The 16599-nt window shown below is 44.3% G+C and overlaps 1 protein-coding gene across 1 annotated transcript in view; it reads right to left on the bottom strand.

The window, feature by feature from the left end:
• The window catches only part of fntb (farnesyltransferase, CAAX box, subunit beta), a 98035-nt gene extending 82226 nt beyond the window's left edge, over positions 1-15809 (bottom strand). Inside the window, exon 1 of the mRNA XM_080203093.1 lies at positions 15610-15809. Within this exon, the coding sequence (XP_080059219.1) occupies positions 15610-15699 (90 nt within the window). The 5' untranslated portion in view covers positions 15700-15809. The remainder of the gene's footprint in view (positions 1-15609) is intronic.
• Positions 15810-16599: the final 790 nt, after the last annotated feature.

Raw genomic sequence — 16599 nt, 5'->3', positions numbered from 1 at the left:
CCTGAGTGCAATTTTGTTGTCAGCAGTAATATACAGAAGCAAACACAGCATACAGCTTAGTTACTTAAAAACTGTTTCTCATGGTCATCGTCTTGTTGAAGTTGTACTAGACATTGGTAAGGAATATTGTGAATATTGTGTACAGTTCTGCTCACCCTATTATAGAAAGGATATTATTAAACTATAGAGTGCAGAAAAGATTGACCAGGATGCTTCCAGGACTTGATGGTTTGAGTTATAAGGAAAAGCTCGATAGATTGGGACTTTTTTTCTCTGAAGCGTAGAAGGCTGAGGAGTGATCTCCTAGAGGTCTATAAAATAATGAGGGGCATAAATCAGCTAGATAGTCAATATCTTTTCCCAAAGGTGGGGGAGTCTAAAACTGGAGGTTTAAATTGAGAGGGGGGAGATACAAGAGAGTCCAAAGGGGCAATTTTTTTCACCCAGAGGGTGGTGAGTGTCTGGAATAAGTTGCCAGAGATAGTAGTAGAGGTGGGTACAATTTTGTCTTTTAAAAAGCATTTAGACAGTTACATGAGTAAGAAAGGCATAGAGAGGTATGGGCCAAATGTGGGCAACTGGGATTAGCTTTGGGGTGTGGAAATGTGGAATGTGGAACTGAGCCACGACAGATCAGCCATGATCTTACTGAATGGCGGGGCAGGCGCGAAGGGCTAGATGGCCGACTCCTGCTCCGATTTCTTATGTTTAAAAAAAAAGAAGCGTGGCACGGACAAGTTGGGCTGAAGGGCCTGTTTCCATGCTGTAAATGTCTATGAGTCTATGATTATCATGTAATCAGCAAGGAGAGGTGATGGCCTAGTGGTCTTATCGCTAGACTATTAATCCAGAAACTCAACTAATGTTATGGGGACCCAGATTCGAATTCCGCCATGACAGATAGTGGAATTTGAATTCAATAAAAAAAATCTGAAATGAAGAATCTACTGATGACCATGAAACCATTGCCAATTGACGGAAAAACTCATCTAGTTCACTAATATCCTTTAGGGAAGGAAGTCTGCCTCCAGATCCACACTAATGTGGTTAACTCTCAACTGCCCTCTGAACAAGGGCCACTAGTAATGGTCTATAAATCTTGGCCAGCCAGTGACATCCATGTCCCATGAATGAATAAAAAAAATTTCAGAATTCATAATATTGCCTTCCAAATAATTTAGCTTAAAGGTATAGTTAAAAATACCACATATAGGGCTCGCAGGATGATTGGCTATATATTTGAAGAATTGCTCACTACTCAAACTGCAACATCCTGACCTTGAACCTCTCTCTCTGCTTTAATATACAAGAAAGCATCATGGAAAGTTCTATAAAGAGCATCCTTCTTGACTGGCAAAACAGATCCATTTGGAATTGTTTGTTGCAGTGACAGACCACAAGAACAAGAGGTCAGCAACTTGGATTTTGACTTGGATCTCAGCTAATTTATTTGTAAATTGTCCTTCTTTTGACTCAAACTAATTAACCTTTGGACCATGCACTAAGCAGGACCACTTCAAATTTGTCATTTTCAATTCCATATTAGATAGGGCGACATAGTGGTTAGCACTGCTGCCTCACTACACCACAAACCCAGGTTCAACTCTGACCTCAGGTGTTGAGTTTGCATGTTCTCCCCATGTCTGCGTGGGTTCCCTCTGGTGCTCTGGTTTCCTCCCACAGTCCAAACATGTGCACGTTAGGTGGACTGCCATGTTAAATTATCCCTTATAGTCCAAATTCGGGGGATTAGCAGGGTAAATACGAGGGGTTACAGGGATAGGGCCAGGGTAAGGTGCTCTACTGCAGAGTTAGTGCAGACTCAATGGGCTGAATGGCCTCATTCTGCACTGTAAGTATTCTATGATAAATATACAGGGCAACCAGATAAAGCTTCATTTTGCCTCCAGGTTTTCTAGTCAAGATGAAGGAACCCACGGCAAAGGCTTAGCTCTTCACTTTAATGTCCTAATGCTGGCACCAAATGCATTTTGCAAGCAGAAACATGGGTGGCATGGTGGCACAGTGGTTAGCACTGCTGCTTCACAGCGCCAGGGACCCGGATTCAATTCCCAGTTTGGGTCACTGTCTGTGTGGAGTTTGCATGTTCTCCCTGTGTCTGCGTGGGTTTCCTCCAAGTGCTCCAGTTTCCTCCCACACTCCAAAGATGTGCGGGTTAGGTGCATTGGCCATGCTAAATTGCCCCTTAGTACCAGGGGATTAGCAAGGTAAATATTTGGGGTTACAGGGATAGGGCCTGGGAGGGACTGTTGTTGGTGCAATCTCGATGGGCCAAATGGTCTTTCCCTCTGTATGGATTCTATGAATTATCAAACAAAAGTGGACACAGTCAGAATTCTCAGAACACTAGGTTAAAGTCCAATAGGTTTATTTGGAATCATGAGCTTTTGGAGTCCAGCACTCCGAAAGCTTGTGATTCCAAATAAACCTGTTGGACTTTAACCTGGTGTTGTGAGACTTCTTACTGTGCCCATCCCAGTCCAACCCTGCATCTCCACATCATGGCTACCAAATAAAAGTGGGCATAGCCCCATGACAACAAATACTATGTAACGTAGCATTAAATCCATCGTATGCAACAACACAAATGCGGTCCAAGGGACAATGTTTTAAACCAAGCTTTTGTTTTTCCAATTATTCAATCTGCACTCATCGAGTTGCAATCTGTAAGCTTCTTTATTTGAAGCCGATGTATTGTTTGTTTTTCCAGACACGCAACTCAGAACAAAAAAAAAGGAAACCGCTGTGGATACTGGAGATCAAATAAAAACAGCTGCAAACACTGGCTAGGTCTGGTGGCATCCGCAGAGAAAAAGTAACATTCCTCTCCTCAAAGAGGCTGTCTAACCTGCAAAGCCCTTTCTGTTTGTTCTTAGGGGGCCTGAGTCATAGCACAGGTAACTCAGCTCTGGATCAAATCCAACACCAAGGCTTCGAGGGAGAGGGAAGGATTCAGTGGTTAGGAAGTGGGAAAAGTGGCTTCAGCCTTTCCAGTCTTTAGTTTTACAAGCAATCTTCAATGTCTCTGCCACCACCCACCCCCCATCTCCTGGCACCAAGTGGCTCCCTGCCCTCCCAGTTAGCTTCTATGGTTGTTGGTTGACACCATTTCATGCCAAATGTCACAGCAATGCGGCAGTAGGGCACAGATAGCGCTGCTGTCTCACGGCTCCAATTCCTGTCTTGAGTCACTATCTGTGCGCAGTCTGCACGTTCTCCCCATGTCTGCGTGGGTTTCCTCCAGGTGCTTTGGTTTCCTCCCACAGTCCCACGATGTGTGGGTTAGGTGGATTGGCCTTGCTAAATTGCCCCTTAGTGTCCCGGGATGCGTAGGTTAGAGGGATTAGCGGGGCAAATATATGGGGATGGGGCCTGGGCGAGGTTGTTGTCAGTGCAGACTCAATGGGCCGAAAGACCTCCTTCTGCACTGCAGGGATTCAATGATGTCACAGAAATTGACCTGAATGTGAAAAATATGTTATTAGCAAGTAATCAACTGTTTTTTTTTGCCAGATGTTGTTTATATATGTTCTTAAAGTAACTTTGTCATTCAATATTCCAAGCGCATAAAATAATTATAAGCCTGTTGCCATGAAAATTAGAGTCATATTTGAAAGCACAACAATATTTAGCAGTCTACAGCTAATCTTCTCAAAATAACCACGGCAGTCCCATTGATTTTTTTTCCCCAAAGGATAGTTACATAACTGTCATTTCTCTTTAGACACCCTGGCATGACTCAGAGCATCTGTCGAGAAAAGTGGTATTGGAGAATAGGTGTCTCTCAAATTTACAACCTTCACATTTAGATCCAAGTAATGAAAACTGTGAGGACACCGGCTGCTCACTCGAAAAGCGATGCCAAGTTCATCAAAAATAATTGTGTAAGAAGTTTCAGTGAGCCTAATGAACTGTTGGCTTCCAATTACAAAATGGTGGAAGGAGGATTTCACTTGGCACATGTCAACTTAAATCATGATTCCTTTTGGACACGATTCTGATCCGCGATTGACAGCAACAAAACCCGAGATGATAATAGTTGTTTGCTCTTGGTAGAATCTTTAAACTAAAACTGTGGCCCAGATTTTGTGGGCAGGTTTGCTGATGGCAACTTGCGCGTTTCCACAGGGGGGCATTCCAGAAGTTGCTGACAGTTTCAGAGGCACAGGTATAGTGAACACTTGACATTTTCACCATCACTACTGTCACAAAATAGCAAACTTTCAGTCCCAGTTGCAGAAGTATTCCACCCAATGTTAGGTGGAATTTACAACACAGAATCAAGCCATTTGGCCCAACTGGTATATCAGCATTTAAACTCCACAAGGACCCCCTTCCACCCCTCTTCTTCCAACCCATTCATCTTGATCATGGCTGATCATCAAATTCAATATCCTAATTCCGCTCCCTTCCTCCCATCTTCCTTGATCCCTTTAGCCCCAAGAGCTATATCTAATTTCTTCTTGAAATCAGTCAACATTTTGGCTTCAACTATTTTCTGTGGTAGTGAATTCCACACAATTACCACCCTCTGGGTAAAGAAATTTCTCCTCATCTCAGTTCTAAAAGGTTTACCCCTTATCCTCAAACTATGACTCTTAGTTCTGGACTCCCCCACCATCAGAAACATTCTTTCTGAATCTACCCTGTCTAACCCTGTTAGAATTTTGATCCCATCTCACTCTTCTAAACTCCAGTAAATATAATCCTAAGCAATTTAGTCTCTCCTCATATGACAGACCTGCCATCCCAGGAAGCAACCTGGTAAACTTTGCTGTACTCCCTCTATAACAAGGTCATCCTTCCTCAGATAAGGACACCAAAACTGCACACAGTGTTCCAGGCGTGGCCTCACCAACACTCTGTATACAATCTCAGCAAAACATCCCTATCCTTAAATCCTCTTACTTCAAAGGCCAACATACCATTTGCCTTCTTTACTGCCTGCTGTACACACGCACTTACTTTAAGTACATACCAACTTCTATTTACTCACTCTTTGTAGTGTTGAGTCCGACATTCTTACCATTCTTTGGACAAAGAAGTTTCTCCTGAATTTATGGGTAGCTATCTGTATTTAAAAGCTTTTCTCTGTTAAGCTTTTTTGGCAACATACAGTCATGTAAGAGCATCATAATGCATCCTCCCTCTTCAGGAGAATTATTTAACAAACTATGCGTTTCTGCCCTGCAAACAATTTCCATGAAATTCCTTGAATCAACTGGGCAGCACGGTAGCACAGTGGGCGGCTCTACTACCTCAGTGCCAGGGACCTGGGTTCAATTCTGGCCTCGGGTGACTGTCTGTGTTGGAATTTACACGTTCTCCCCATGTCTGCGTGGGTTTCTTCCGGATGCGCCGGTTTCCTTCCACAATCCAAAGATGTGCAGTTAGGCGGACTGGCCATGCTAAGTTGCTCCTTAGTGCCCCAATATGTGAATAGGACAAGTAGGTGGGGTTAAAGGGATAGGGTCTGGGGTGGGATTGCTGTCGATGCAGGCTCGATGGGCCAAATGGCCTCCTTCTGCACTGTAGGGATTCTATGAACCTTCTATGAACTTCAATTTGAATGGTAGGAAATTTACAATGAGCCACAAGTACTGATTTCAGATCAAGTTCTTTACAAACACAGGGAGTATATTTCGTGGAAGACTGCAGTGCAAACATTGATACTATCAATGGTGACAGGTGAGGAACAAGCATTTTCATCAGCAGCAGGAACTGTTCCACAAAGAAATGGACATTTGTGTAAAGGGGGAAAGTAGAAATTTAATAGAAGATTCCTTATGGTGGTTCAATAGCTTTCAGACACAATAACACCAAGTAATCAACATTTACGTTTCACACATCTGTCAAGTGAAATGCATCGAGAGAGATACTCTCTCACTACTTAACCCATTTCTTGCACGATTTTCCCGAGGGATAAAATATTTCAATATTTCAAGCAGTACTAGTTTGTGCCCTCGTAGCCACGTTCAATTCTGGCCTCGGGTCACTGTCTGTGTGGACTTTGCACATTCTCACCATGTCTGCCTGGGTTTCCTCCGGGTTCTCCAGTTTCCTCCCACAGTCCAAAGATGTGTGTGTTAGGTTGATTGGCCATGCTATATTGCTCCTTAGTGTCAGGGGACTAGCAGGGTTACAGGTATAAGGCCTGGGTGGGATTGTTGTCAGTGCATTCTTGATGGGCCTCCTTCTGCACTGTAGGGATTCTATGATGCTATACAAACTCCTTTAAAATAATTAAATGAACTCCATGTTCAAATAAAAATACTCTCTTTGGCACGCTACAATACTAGATTGCAGCGTCGTGGATCTTAGAATTCTACAGTGCACAAGGAGGCCGTTTAGCCCATCGAATATGTACCAACCACAATACCTATAACCCAAAGCATTTACCCTGCTAATCCCCCTGACACTAAGGGCCAATTTAGCATGACCAATCCACACATCTTTGGTCAGTTTAATTTTCAGTTGGCTGGACAACTGGTTAGTGACACCAACAGCGCGGGTTCAATTCCAGTACTGGCTGAGGTTGTTCACGAAGGCCCCAACTTCTCAACCTTGACCCTCGCCTGATGTGTGGCGATCCTCAGGCTAAATCGCCACCAGTCAGCTCGCCCCCTCAAAAGGGGAAAGCAACCTGTGATCATCCGGGACTACGTAACTTTACCTTTGCCTGATCACAGTGTACAAGTCAACCTGGGGTGTTAACAAGATGACCCATTTTTCGGTGCCTCATTGAATATTTACGTCGATACTCGGAATTCTCAGACCACCATTTTCTGCTAATAAATGCATGTTTGGAGCTATAATCACATTAGCGTTCAGCCTTAATTTTTCAGCTCAGAAATATGTTTCTTTGTTTTTTTTTCCTATATAAGCTGCCAGACCCATTGAGTGTTTCTTTGTTCTTGTTCCAGATTCCAGCATCCTCCGTATTTTGCTCATATTAGGGTCACAAATACACAATTCAGAAGTGCGCACAAGTCAGGAGTGTGATGGAATACTCCCCACTTGCTTGAATGGGTCCAACAACACTCAAGAGGCTTGACATCAACCAGGACAAAGCAGCCCCGCTTGACTGGCACCACATCTACAAAGAGCAACTCCCCCACCATTGACGCAGAGTAATAGCAGTGTGTGCTATCTACAAGACGCAGTGCAGAAATTCACCAAAGATCCTTAGACAGCACCTTCCAAACCCACAATCACTTCCACCCAGAAGGCCAAGGGCAGCAGATACATGGGAACATCACCACCTGTAAGTTCCCCTCCAAGCCACTCACCATCCTGACTTGGAAATATATCACCGTTCCTTTGCAGTCCTGGGTCAAAATCCAGGAATTCCCTCCCTGACGGCATTGTGGGTCAATTCACAGCATGTGGACCGCAGCAGTTCAAGAAGGCAGCTCACCACCACCTTCTCAAGGGCATCTATGGATGGGCAATAAATGCTGGCCAGCCAGTGACGACTATGTCCCACAAATGAATGAAAAAAAATTAATGTCCATCTCAACGGACGGAGAGGAAGATGATTTGAATTGGAGGGATGATTATGAAATTGAAATTGCCACCGCTGGCCCAGGGTGGGATCCGCGTGATGAGGCCAGAGCCAAAGTGTTTCTGGATGAATCCAATGAATCCTTTGCAGTGGACTCCAAAGACAATCAATGTGACTGTTTTTTTTTTACGATTTTGTGATTGCCAAACTATTTGATTAATAATATATGGCGCATTGATTCAAAGTACTTGTGCTCTGTGTTTTCTCACATTTCAGAACAGCCATCATTTCCATGGCTCACACTTTGTTCCTGGCATTTATATCAACTCCCACTTTGGAAGGATCTTTCAAAGCTTCAGAAGTAGACTTGTATATCACGATCTATGAAACTTAACATATCTGGTCATTCTCCTTGAATTTTGAGGAGCAAATGCAAAAGAAAATAATGATCTTTCCATGTGATTCTCAAACATCTGCCACAAACTATTTTGCAAATCAAATAGTGGTTCACACTGCTGCTTCACAGCGCCAAGGACCTGGGTGCGATTCCCGACGTGGTTCACTTGTCTGTGCAAAGTCTGCACATTCTCCCCGTGACTGCATGGTTTCCTCCGGGTGCTCTAGTTTCCTCCCACAGTCTAAAGCTGGTTAGGTGCATTGGCCGTGCTAAATTCTCCCTCAGTGTAGCTATACAGGTGCTGGAGTGTGGCAACTAGTGAATTTCCACAGTAACTTCATAGCAATGTTAATGTAAGCCTACTTGTGACACTAACAAATAAAGTTTAGAACACAGAACTCATACAGTGCAGAAGAGATCATTCAGCCCATCAAGTCTACACCGATCCTCTGACAGGATATTTTACCCAAGCCCCGTCCCCCTGCTCTATTTCTGCAACGTCATGCATTTACCACACTAATCCCCCTAACCTACACGTGTTGGGACACTAATGGACAATTAAGCATGGCCAATCCAGTAACCTGCACATCGCTGCCCCACAAGGCTGTGTCCTTTTCGAGACTTCTTATGCACCTATGATGTGTGGCTAAATTCTCCTCCAACTCCAATTTCAAATTTGCTGATGACACCACCACAGTGGGATGAATCTCAATGATGAGATAGAGTACAGGAAAGAGACTGAATCTGGTGAAATGATGCAATGACAATAATCCCTCCCTTGATGTCAGTAAACGAAGGAGATAGTCGACTCCAAGAAATGTAGTGGAAACTAACCCTAACCACGTCTATATCAACGAAGATGATATAGACAGAAGAGACAGTTTCAAGTTTCTAGGCGTCCAAAGCATCAACAACCTGTCCTGGTCCCTCCACCCTGACCATAGTTAAGAAAGCCCACCATTGCCTCTACTTTCTCAAGAGGCTAAGAAAATTGGGCATGTCCGCTACGACCCTCACCAATTTCTAATTTCTACAGATGCATCATAGGAAGCATCCTTTCCAAATGTACCACAGCTTGGTATAGCTCCTGCTCTGTAGTTCACTGCGATCTTGGTCAAAGAGTCGTGAATATAGCCCAATCCATCACACAAACCAATGTCCCATCCATCGACTCCGTCTGCACTTCCCGCTGCCTCAGAAAAGCAGGGAGCACAGTCAAGGACCCCACAATACCCACACATACTCTCTTCCACCTTCTTCCATTGGGAAAAAACACAAAAGTCTGAGAACACATACCGAACAACTCAATAACAGCTTCTTCCCTGCTGCCATCAGACTTTGAAATGGACCTACCGTATATTAAGCTGATCTTTTTCGACAGAAACTGCAGAGTTTCTCTACAAACTTCACAGTTACCCAAGGCCCAACTGAACCCGGGTTCCTGGAGCTGTGAGGCAGCAGTGCTAACCACACTGTGCCATTTTTCTTTGTGACTGTGAAACTGCATTCTGCACCCTCTCCTTTCCTTTCCTCCATGAATGGTATGTTGTCAGTATAGCACAGAAGAAACAATACTTTGACGTATACCAATATATGTGACAATAGTAAATCAAAACAAATCTTTGAACATGGGAGGAAATTGGAGGAAATGCATGCAGATATTGGGAGAATGTGCAAACTCCACACAGTCACTCAAGGCCGGAATTGAACCCGAGTCCTTGGAGCTGTGAGACAACGGTGCTGACTACTGTGCCCTTTTTCTCAGAAAAAAGGGGAAGGAAATATTCCTTTTATATGTTATTTCCACCTCCCACTTTGTAATACCTTTCTTCCTCTTCTGAAGGGATAATTGCACTGCTGTTTCTTCAGAGGTCAGTACTTGATTCAGTCGTGCTTAGGCACGAGTCTTCTTGTGCGTGGACATATGGAAGTGTGCTATCCCTATCAGGGAATGCACGGCAACAAGTTCGATCCTTTCATGGGCTGATACGTCCAAAAGACATTATCAACGGTGAGGCGCCTCTCTCACATCTGGGGCAATGATCAACTACTGCCAGTCTAAAGTAACAACTAAATCGCTTTACAAGTGGGATTACATTCGGAACCCTCCTTGTTATTTCCTTGTCCAATTATGCCTATTTCCTTTCATTAAGTTAGTATCAACCATACCCCTCCTCACTCCAGAGACAAATTTCATTGCCTCAAGAACACAGTTGCAGTGAACGCTGATCTCGATAAGCTTCCAGGGCACATTATTCCACAATTTTATTACCCTGCAAGTGAAAAAGAATCTTTGCCCAACCTCCTTTCTGACTTTCGAAACACTCTTCCACAGTGAGAGAACTGCCTGATCAAATTGGTTGACTTCCCACAAAACCTAATTAACTTTTGCAATTATGGTCTTCATTGCTTTGTGGTAAATTATATTATGCTTTAAATGGCAAAATGTCACGGGCTACAGAACAAAATGCCTTTAAATCACCAGTTAAAACAAATGTCATGGTTCACGGAACTAAACGCCTTCAAATCTTGTTAAAATATTGAGAGCATTCAACAATGTAACAAGGAATTCAGCATCGAAATATCTCAAAGCACTTCGCAGATTCATTTATTACTGTCACAAGTAGGCTTACATTAACACTACAATGAAGTCACTGTGAAAATCCCCTAGTCGTCACACTCTGGTGCCTGTAAGGGTACACAGAGGGAGAATTTAGCATGGCTGATGCACCTAACCAGCACGTCTTTCAGATTGTGGGTGGAAACCACAGCACCCGGAGGAAACCCATGCAGACACAATGAGAATGTGCAGTCTCCACACCGACAGTGACCCGAGGTCGGAGCTCAACCTAGGTCCCTGGCGCTGTGAGGCAGCAATGCTAACCGCTGTGCCACCATGCCATCCAGGCATAATCAGACAAAATGAACACTAAGGCAGAACAGCTATTACAGGATTAGCCGCAATGTGCTTTTTAGCAGAGCAGGAGGGCAGGCCAGGAAATTTAAACTGTCAGATGCTGTGAAATCTGCACTGGCTGATTTAGAGTACAGGAATGAGATAGGGAATCTGGTGAGTTGGTGCAGCAACAATAATCTCTCCCTCAACGTCAACAAAAGGAAGGAGATTGTCCCCGACTTCAGGAAGCGTAAAGGAGAACATGCCCCTGTCTACATCAATGGAGACGAAGTGGAAAGGGTCCAGAGCTTCAAATCAACAACCTGTCCTGGTCCCCCCATGCTGACACTATAGTTAAGAAAGCCCACCAACACTTCTACTTTCTCAGAAGACGAAGGAAATTTGGCATGTCAGCTACAATTCCCACCAACTTTTACAGATGCACCATAGAAAACATTCTTTTTGGTTGTATCACAGCTTGGTATGGCTCCTGCTCTGCCCAAGACCACAACGAACTACAAAAAGGTCATGAATGTAGCCCAATCCATCACACAAACCAGCCTCCCAGCCACTGACTCCATCTACACTTCCCGCTGCCTCGGAAAAGCGGCCAGCATAATTAAGGACCCCACTCACCCCAGACATACTCTCTACCACCTTCTTCTATCAGGAAAAAGATACCAAAGTCCAAGGTCACGTACCAACTGACTGAAGAACAGCTTCTTCCCTGCTGTCAGACTTTTGAATGGGCCTACCTTGAATTAAATTGATCTTTCTCTATACCCTAGCTATGGCTGTAAGACTACATTCTGCACTCTCTCCTTTCCTTCTCTATGAATGGCATGCTTTGTCTGTACAGCGCACAAGAAACAATACTTTTCATTGTATGTTAATACATATGACAGCAATAAATCAAATCAAACAAAACCTTCAATTTAAAATGATGATTGTACCGAAACTGCCTCAGCCCTCCCGAGCCAGCCCTCTCATTTCCCCACACGTGGCTTCGAGAATATCCTTCTTCATTCTTCCCATTGTTGGTTTTAGCATGCAAACAACAAGCCACTTCCCTTTTCCAAAAATTCTTTGTCAGGATGCAGGCATCGCTACTTGCCCACCCATCTAGGTTTGACACTGGGAGATCGTTTTCTGCTGGTCAGGGAAACCGAAAAAGCAAGGGCCAAGTTCTCAGCATTAAGGGCCCAATCATTTGACACCGAGGAGGAGGAGAACTTGCTTCAAAAGGGACTGTGAATCTTTAGAATTCGCTACTCCAGAGGATTGTGGATGCTCCATCGCTGAATACATTTAAAGCAACAGGTTTTTGTCTCTTGGGGAATTAAGGCATTTGTGGATGGATGAAAAAGTGGAGTTAAAGCCCAACATCAGCTGGAATGGTGAAGCAGGTTCAACAGGCCCTGTGGCCTACTCCTGATCCAATCTCTTGTGTTTTTGAGAGTGATAGTGCAGAAGTGTTTGATTTGATTTATTGTCACATGTATTAACATACAGTGAAAAGTTTTGTTTCTTGCATGCTATACGGACAAAGCATACCGTTCATAGAGAAGGAAAAGAGAGAGCAGAATATAATCTTAGTCACAGCTGGGGTGTAGAGAAAAATCAACTTAATGCGAGATGGGTTCATTCAAAAGTCTGATGGCAGCAGGGAAGAAGCTGTTCTCGAGTCAGTTGGTACGTGACGTCAGACTTTTGTATCTTTTTCCCAACGGAAGAAGGTGGAAGAGAGAATGCCCGGGGTCCTTAATTATGCTGGCTGCTTTTCCAAGGCAGCGGGAAGTGTAGGCAGAGTCAGCAGACGGGAGGCTGGTTTGCGTGATGGGCTGGGCTACATTCATGACCTTTTGTCGCTTGTTGCAAACTTGGATGTTGGAGGAACATGGAGTGATCAAACATGCCAAAAGGCGGATGCAGCTCAAGACAGATGACAAGAGATACCATTGGTGATAGTCACTTGGATTGAAACTTAAAGAGCAGTTTCGGTCCAATGACAGAGCCAGATTGGAGGGCCTCGCATAAGAATTCAGGAAGAAAATGGGCATGGATTTGGGAGTAAACAGCATGTTCAAGGATCTTGGAGATGGGATGATACTTTGCAAGAAAAGAGGGGTTTGTTTTTGAGGAGAGAGTTATAATGGCATCTTTTAGAGAGGGAACGGTACCCAAGGAAAGCAAACCATTAACCACATCAGTCAAATGGGAACTTTGCATTCTTGCCAACACCAAGACTGCCTATTTCCATCTCCATAATCAAATTCACTACCATCTTCGCTCACCTACTACTGCAACCCTCATTCATAACTTCAATACCTCTTGATGTGACTGTTCCAACATACTCTTGGCTAATGCCCCACATCCAAATCTTCATAAATTTGAGGCATCCAAATCTCTGCTGCCTATGTTCTACCTTTCAACCTCCAAACACACCTATCACCACTGTGCCTGCTGACATACAATGCCTCCTGGCTCCAGCAAATTCTTACTTTAAAAATTCTTTTAGTTCCTTCATGGCTTGCCACCCCCTATTTCCACCAGCCCCATAATTCTCTGCAATATCAAGTGTTCCCCCAATTCTGTCCTCTTGAGCACTCAATTTTAATTGCTCCATCTCCAGTGGCCACAACTTCAAGTGCCTGGGCCCCGAGCTCAAGTGGTCTCTCTACACTACTCTGCTTCACTCCTCATTTTCCAGCATCAAGATATTCTCTAAAACTTAGCTCTGTGACCGAGCTTTTGATCCATCTTGTCCAATTTCTCATCGTGTGGACTGGTGTCAAACGTTCCTGTGAATCACCTTGGAATGTTCTCTTACAGTTGAGGCACATTATAAATACAGGTTGTTGTTAAAATAGGTCAACAGTTTAAGGAGAAATAGCATCAAGTGAGCAGGAGGTGGGTCCTGAGAACAAGCTGACTCAAAGGGGTCATGAGGGAGATAAGAGAGAAACTAGAGAACAATGAGTTTGATTCAAGGTCAGAAGGGATCCTCCAAGGAGGTGTGGCCCAGATATAAATGGGAGGAAAGCAGCAGAGGTATTGGATCATATAGTCTCAATCATAGGTGACAGAGAAGTAAATAAGTCCATGAGCTCCTCAGATGCATTGTAAACTAGAAAGGCATTATACTTGGTGATTGTACAATAGTTCCAGATGAATAAGCTGCACCCACAGTTCTGGTATTGTCAATTCTAAATGAATGTTTGCAGGATTAGGGAGGATCAATTTCTCAAATACCAGACTCTGCTCATCCACTCTGTATAAAGCTAGTTAATCCAGAATTCTGCACTGGAGTTCATCCCTGCTCCACTTTTGCCAGCCATACAAAGCCACACCTTTCTCAAATTACTTGATGCTGATTACCATTCCAAAGTCATCTTTTAACTTCAGTCATTTGCTAAAATATAAGCAAAATGCAGCAGATGCTGGAAATCTTGAATAACAACAAAAAATGCTGGAAAATCTCAGCAGTTCTGGCAGCATCTGTGGAGAGTGAAACAGAGTTAACGTTTCGTGTTCACTATGACTCTTCCTCTGCAAAGTTTCAAACTGTTCTTTATTGAAACATTAATTCTGTTACTCTCACTCAATTTTTCCAGCATTTTTAGTTTTATTTCAGTTACCCTGCTGCCTTGCTGACTCCCTTCAGCTAGGGTGGGTCCTTAATTAAGAACCCCACGCGCCCCAGGGATACTCTCTTCCACCTTCTTCTGTCAGACAAAAGTTTGAGATTACATACTAACTGATTCAAGAACAGTTCCTTTCCTGCTATCATCAGATTTTTGAATGGACCTACCACACATTGTGCTAATCTGTTTTCTACAGTCCAGCTGTGACTGCACCACTATATCTTGGAGCGCCGAAGGGCCCGTTTCCTGTGCTGTATTGTTCTATTCCGTACCCTCTCCTTTCCTTCCCCCCATGTAGTCTATGAATGATATATTTTGGGTGTATAACACGCAAGAAACAATACTTATCACTATCTTTTAAAGTTTGTGTCACACTGAGCTTACATTCTTAGAATCACAGAAACCCTACAGTGCAGAAGGAGAGCATTCGGGCCATCAAGTCTGCACCGATAAAAATACCACCCAGCCCATACTAACACTGCAATGAAGTTACTGTGAAAATCCCTTAATTGCCAGAGTGCCAGTTTGGTTACACTGAGGGAGAACTGCACCTAATCAGCACATCTTTCAGACTGTGGGAGAAAACTGGAGCATCTGGACGAAACCCACACAGACACAAGGAGAATTTGCCGACTCCACACAGTCACCAAAACCGGGAATAAAACCCGGGTTCCTGGCACTGTAAGGCAGCAGTGTTAATCACTATGCCACCCGTATCCCAATACATAATAAACGAAATCCAATCAAAAATAGATTTCAGCATGCAAAACAAGTGCAGAGTGGGGGGGCTGGGGACCTACAGTCCTAGGTGCAAATAGGTTAACTGTAAACTCCAATATTTTCACAGTAACTTCATTGCAATGTTAATGTGAGCCTACTTGTGACACCAATAAATAAACTTAAAAGACATTACAAGCAAAGTGGTGGTGAGGAGGGGGAACATGTTACCCTTCATCATGTGCCGGGGGAACTGGATACTGGCGATAAGGATTCTGGGGATTGTAGTTCCCCTTCCTGTCTTCATGCAGCGCTTCCGGCGGCCAAAGTACTACAGCTCCCAGAAAGCAGTGGGGCCGGAAGCCAGCGCTTCCCTTCCCCCCCCCAGCACCGGCCGCCGGCCCGCACGCGTTGCCTCTATCTCTCTCACCTGCTCCACTGAAGTTACCGTCGGCAGATTGTCGTCTTTCATTCTCTCTTTGGAGTGCTCCTGGCGCCAGCATCGCAGCGCGTTGGCCATGGCGCAGGGAGCCGAGTCGGACGGATTCTCCCCTCTCCTCACCCTCCTCGCCGGGCCGCTCAGCCACCTCTCTCCGGCATTACTCCCACCCGACAGCCGCTCGGCGGGGACGGTCCTCCGGGCCAGTGCGCAAGCGCGTTGATGCGCCCCCTGTGGCCATTTGAACACCTGTCAGCCACTAGGCTGCTAACCTGGGGAGCTCAGCAAGAGGAACAATCTTGTTCCAATGATCCAGTGGATTATCACTAGACCATTAATCCAGAAACTCAGCTAATCTTCCAGGGGCCTGGGTTCAAATCCTGCCATGGTAGAATTTGAATTTTTTTTTAAATTAAGAATCTACTAATGGGTGGCATAGTGGTTAGCACTACTGCCTCACAACACCAGGGATCCAGGTTCATATTCCAGCCTGTGTGGAGTCTGCACATTCTCACTGTATCTGTGTGGGTTTCCTCTACAGTCCAAAAAGTTCAAAGCTTATTTATTATTTAGTCACAAGTAAGCTTACGTTAATACTGCAATGAAGTTACCACGAAAATCCCCTAATCGCCACACTCTGGCACCTGTTCAGGCACACTGAAGGAGAATTTAGCATAGCCAATGCGCCTAACCAGTACATCTTTTGGACTGGGAGGAAACCGGAGTATCCAGAGGAAACCCACACAGACACGGAGAACGTGTGGACTGTGTGCACCTGGAGTGCATGAGGGAGAACTTAGCATGGCCAATGCACCTACCGGCACATAGAATCATAGAATCCTTTTGATTTGATTTATTACTGTCACATGTATTAATATACAATGAAAAATATTGTTTTTTGTGTGCTATACAGGCACAGTTCATAGAAGAGGAAAGAGTGCAGAATGTCGGGTTACAGTCATAGCTAGAGTGTAGAGAAAT

This window comes from Carcharhinus amblyrhynchos, chromosome 14 (assembly GCF_965287045.1).
Source record: "Carcharhinus amblyrhynchos chromosome 14, sCarAmb.v2.hapA, whole genome shotgun sequence".
Classification (NCBI taxonomy): domain Eukaryota; kingdom Metazoa; phylum Chordata; class Chondrichthyes; order Carcharhiniformes; family Carcharhinidae; genus Carcharhinus; species Carcharhinus amblyrhynchos.
This window is presented reverse-complemented; position numbering and strand designations above follow the sequence as displayed.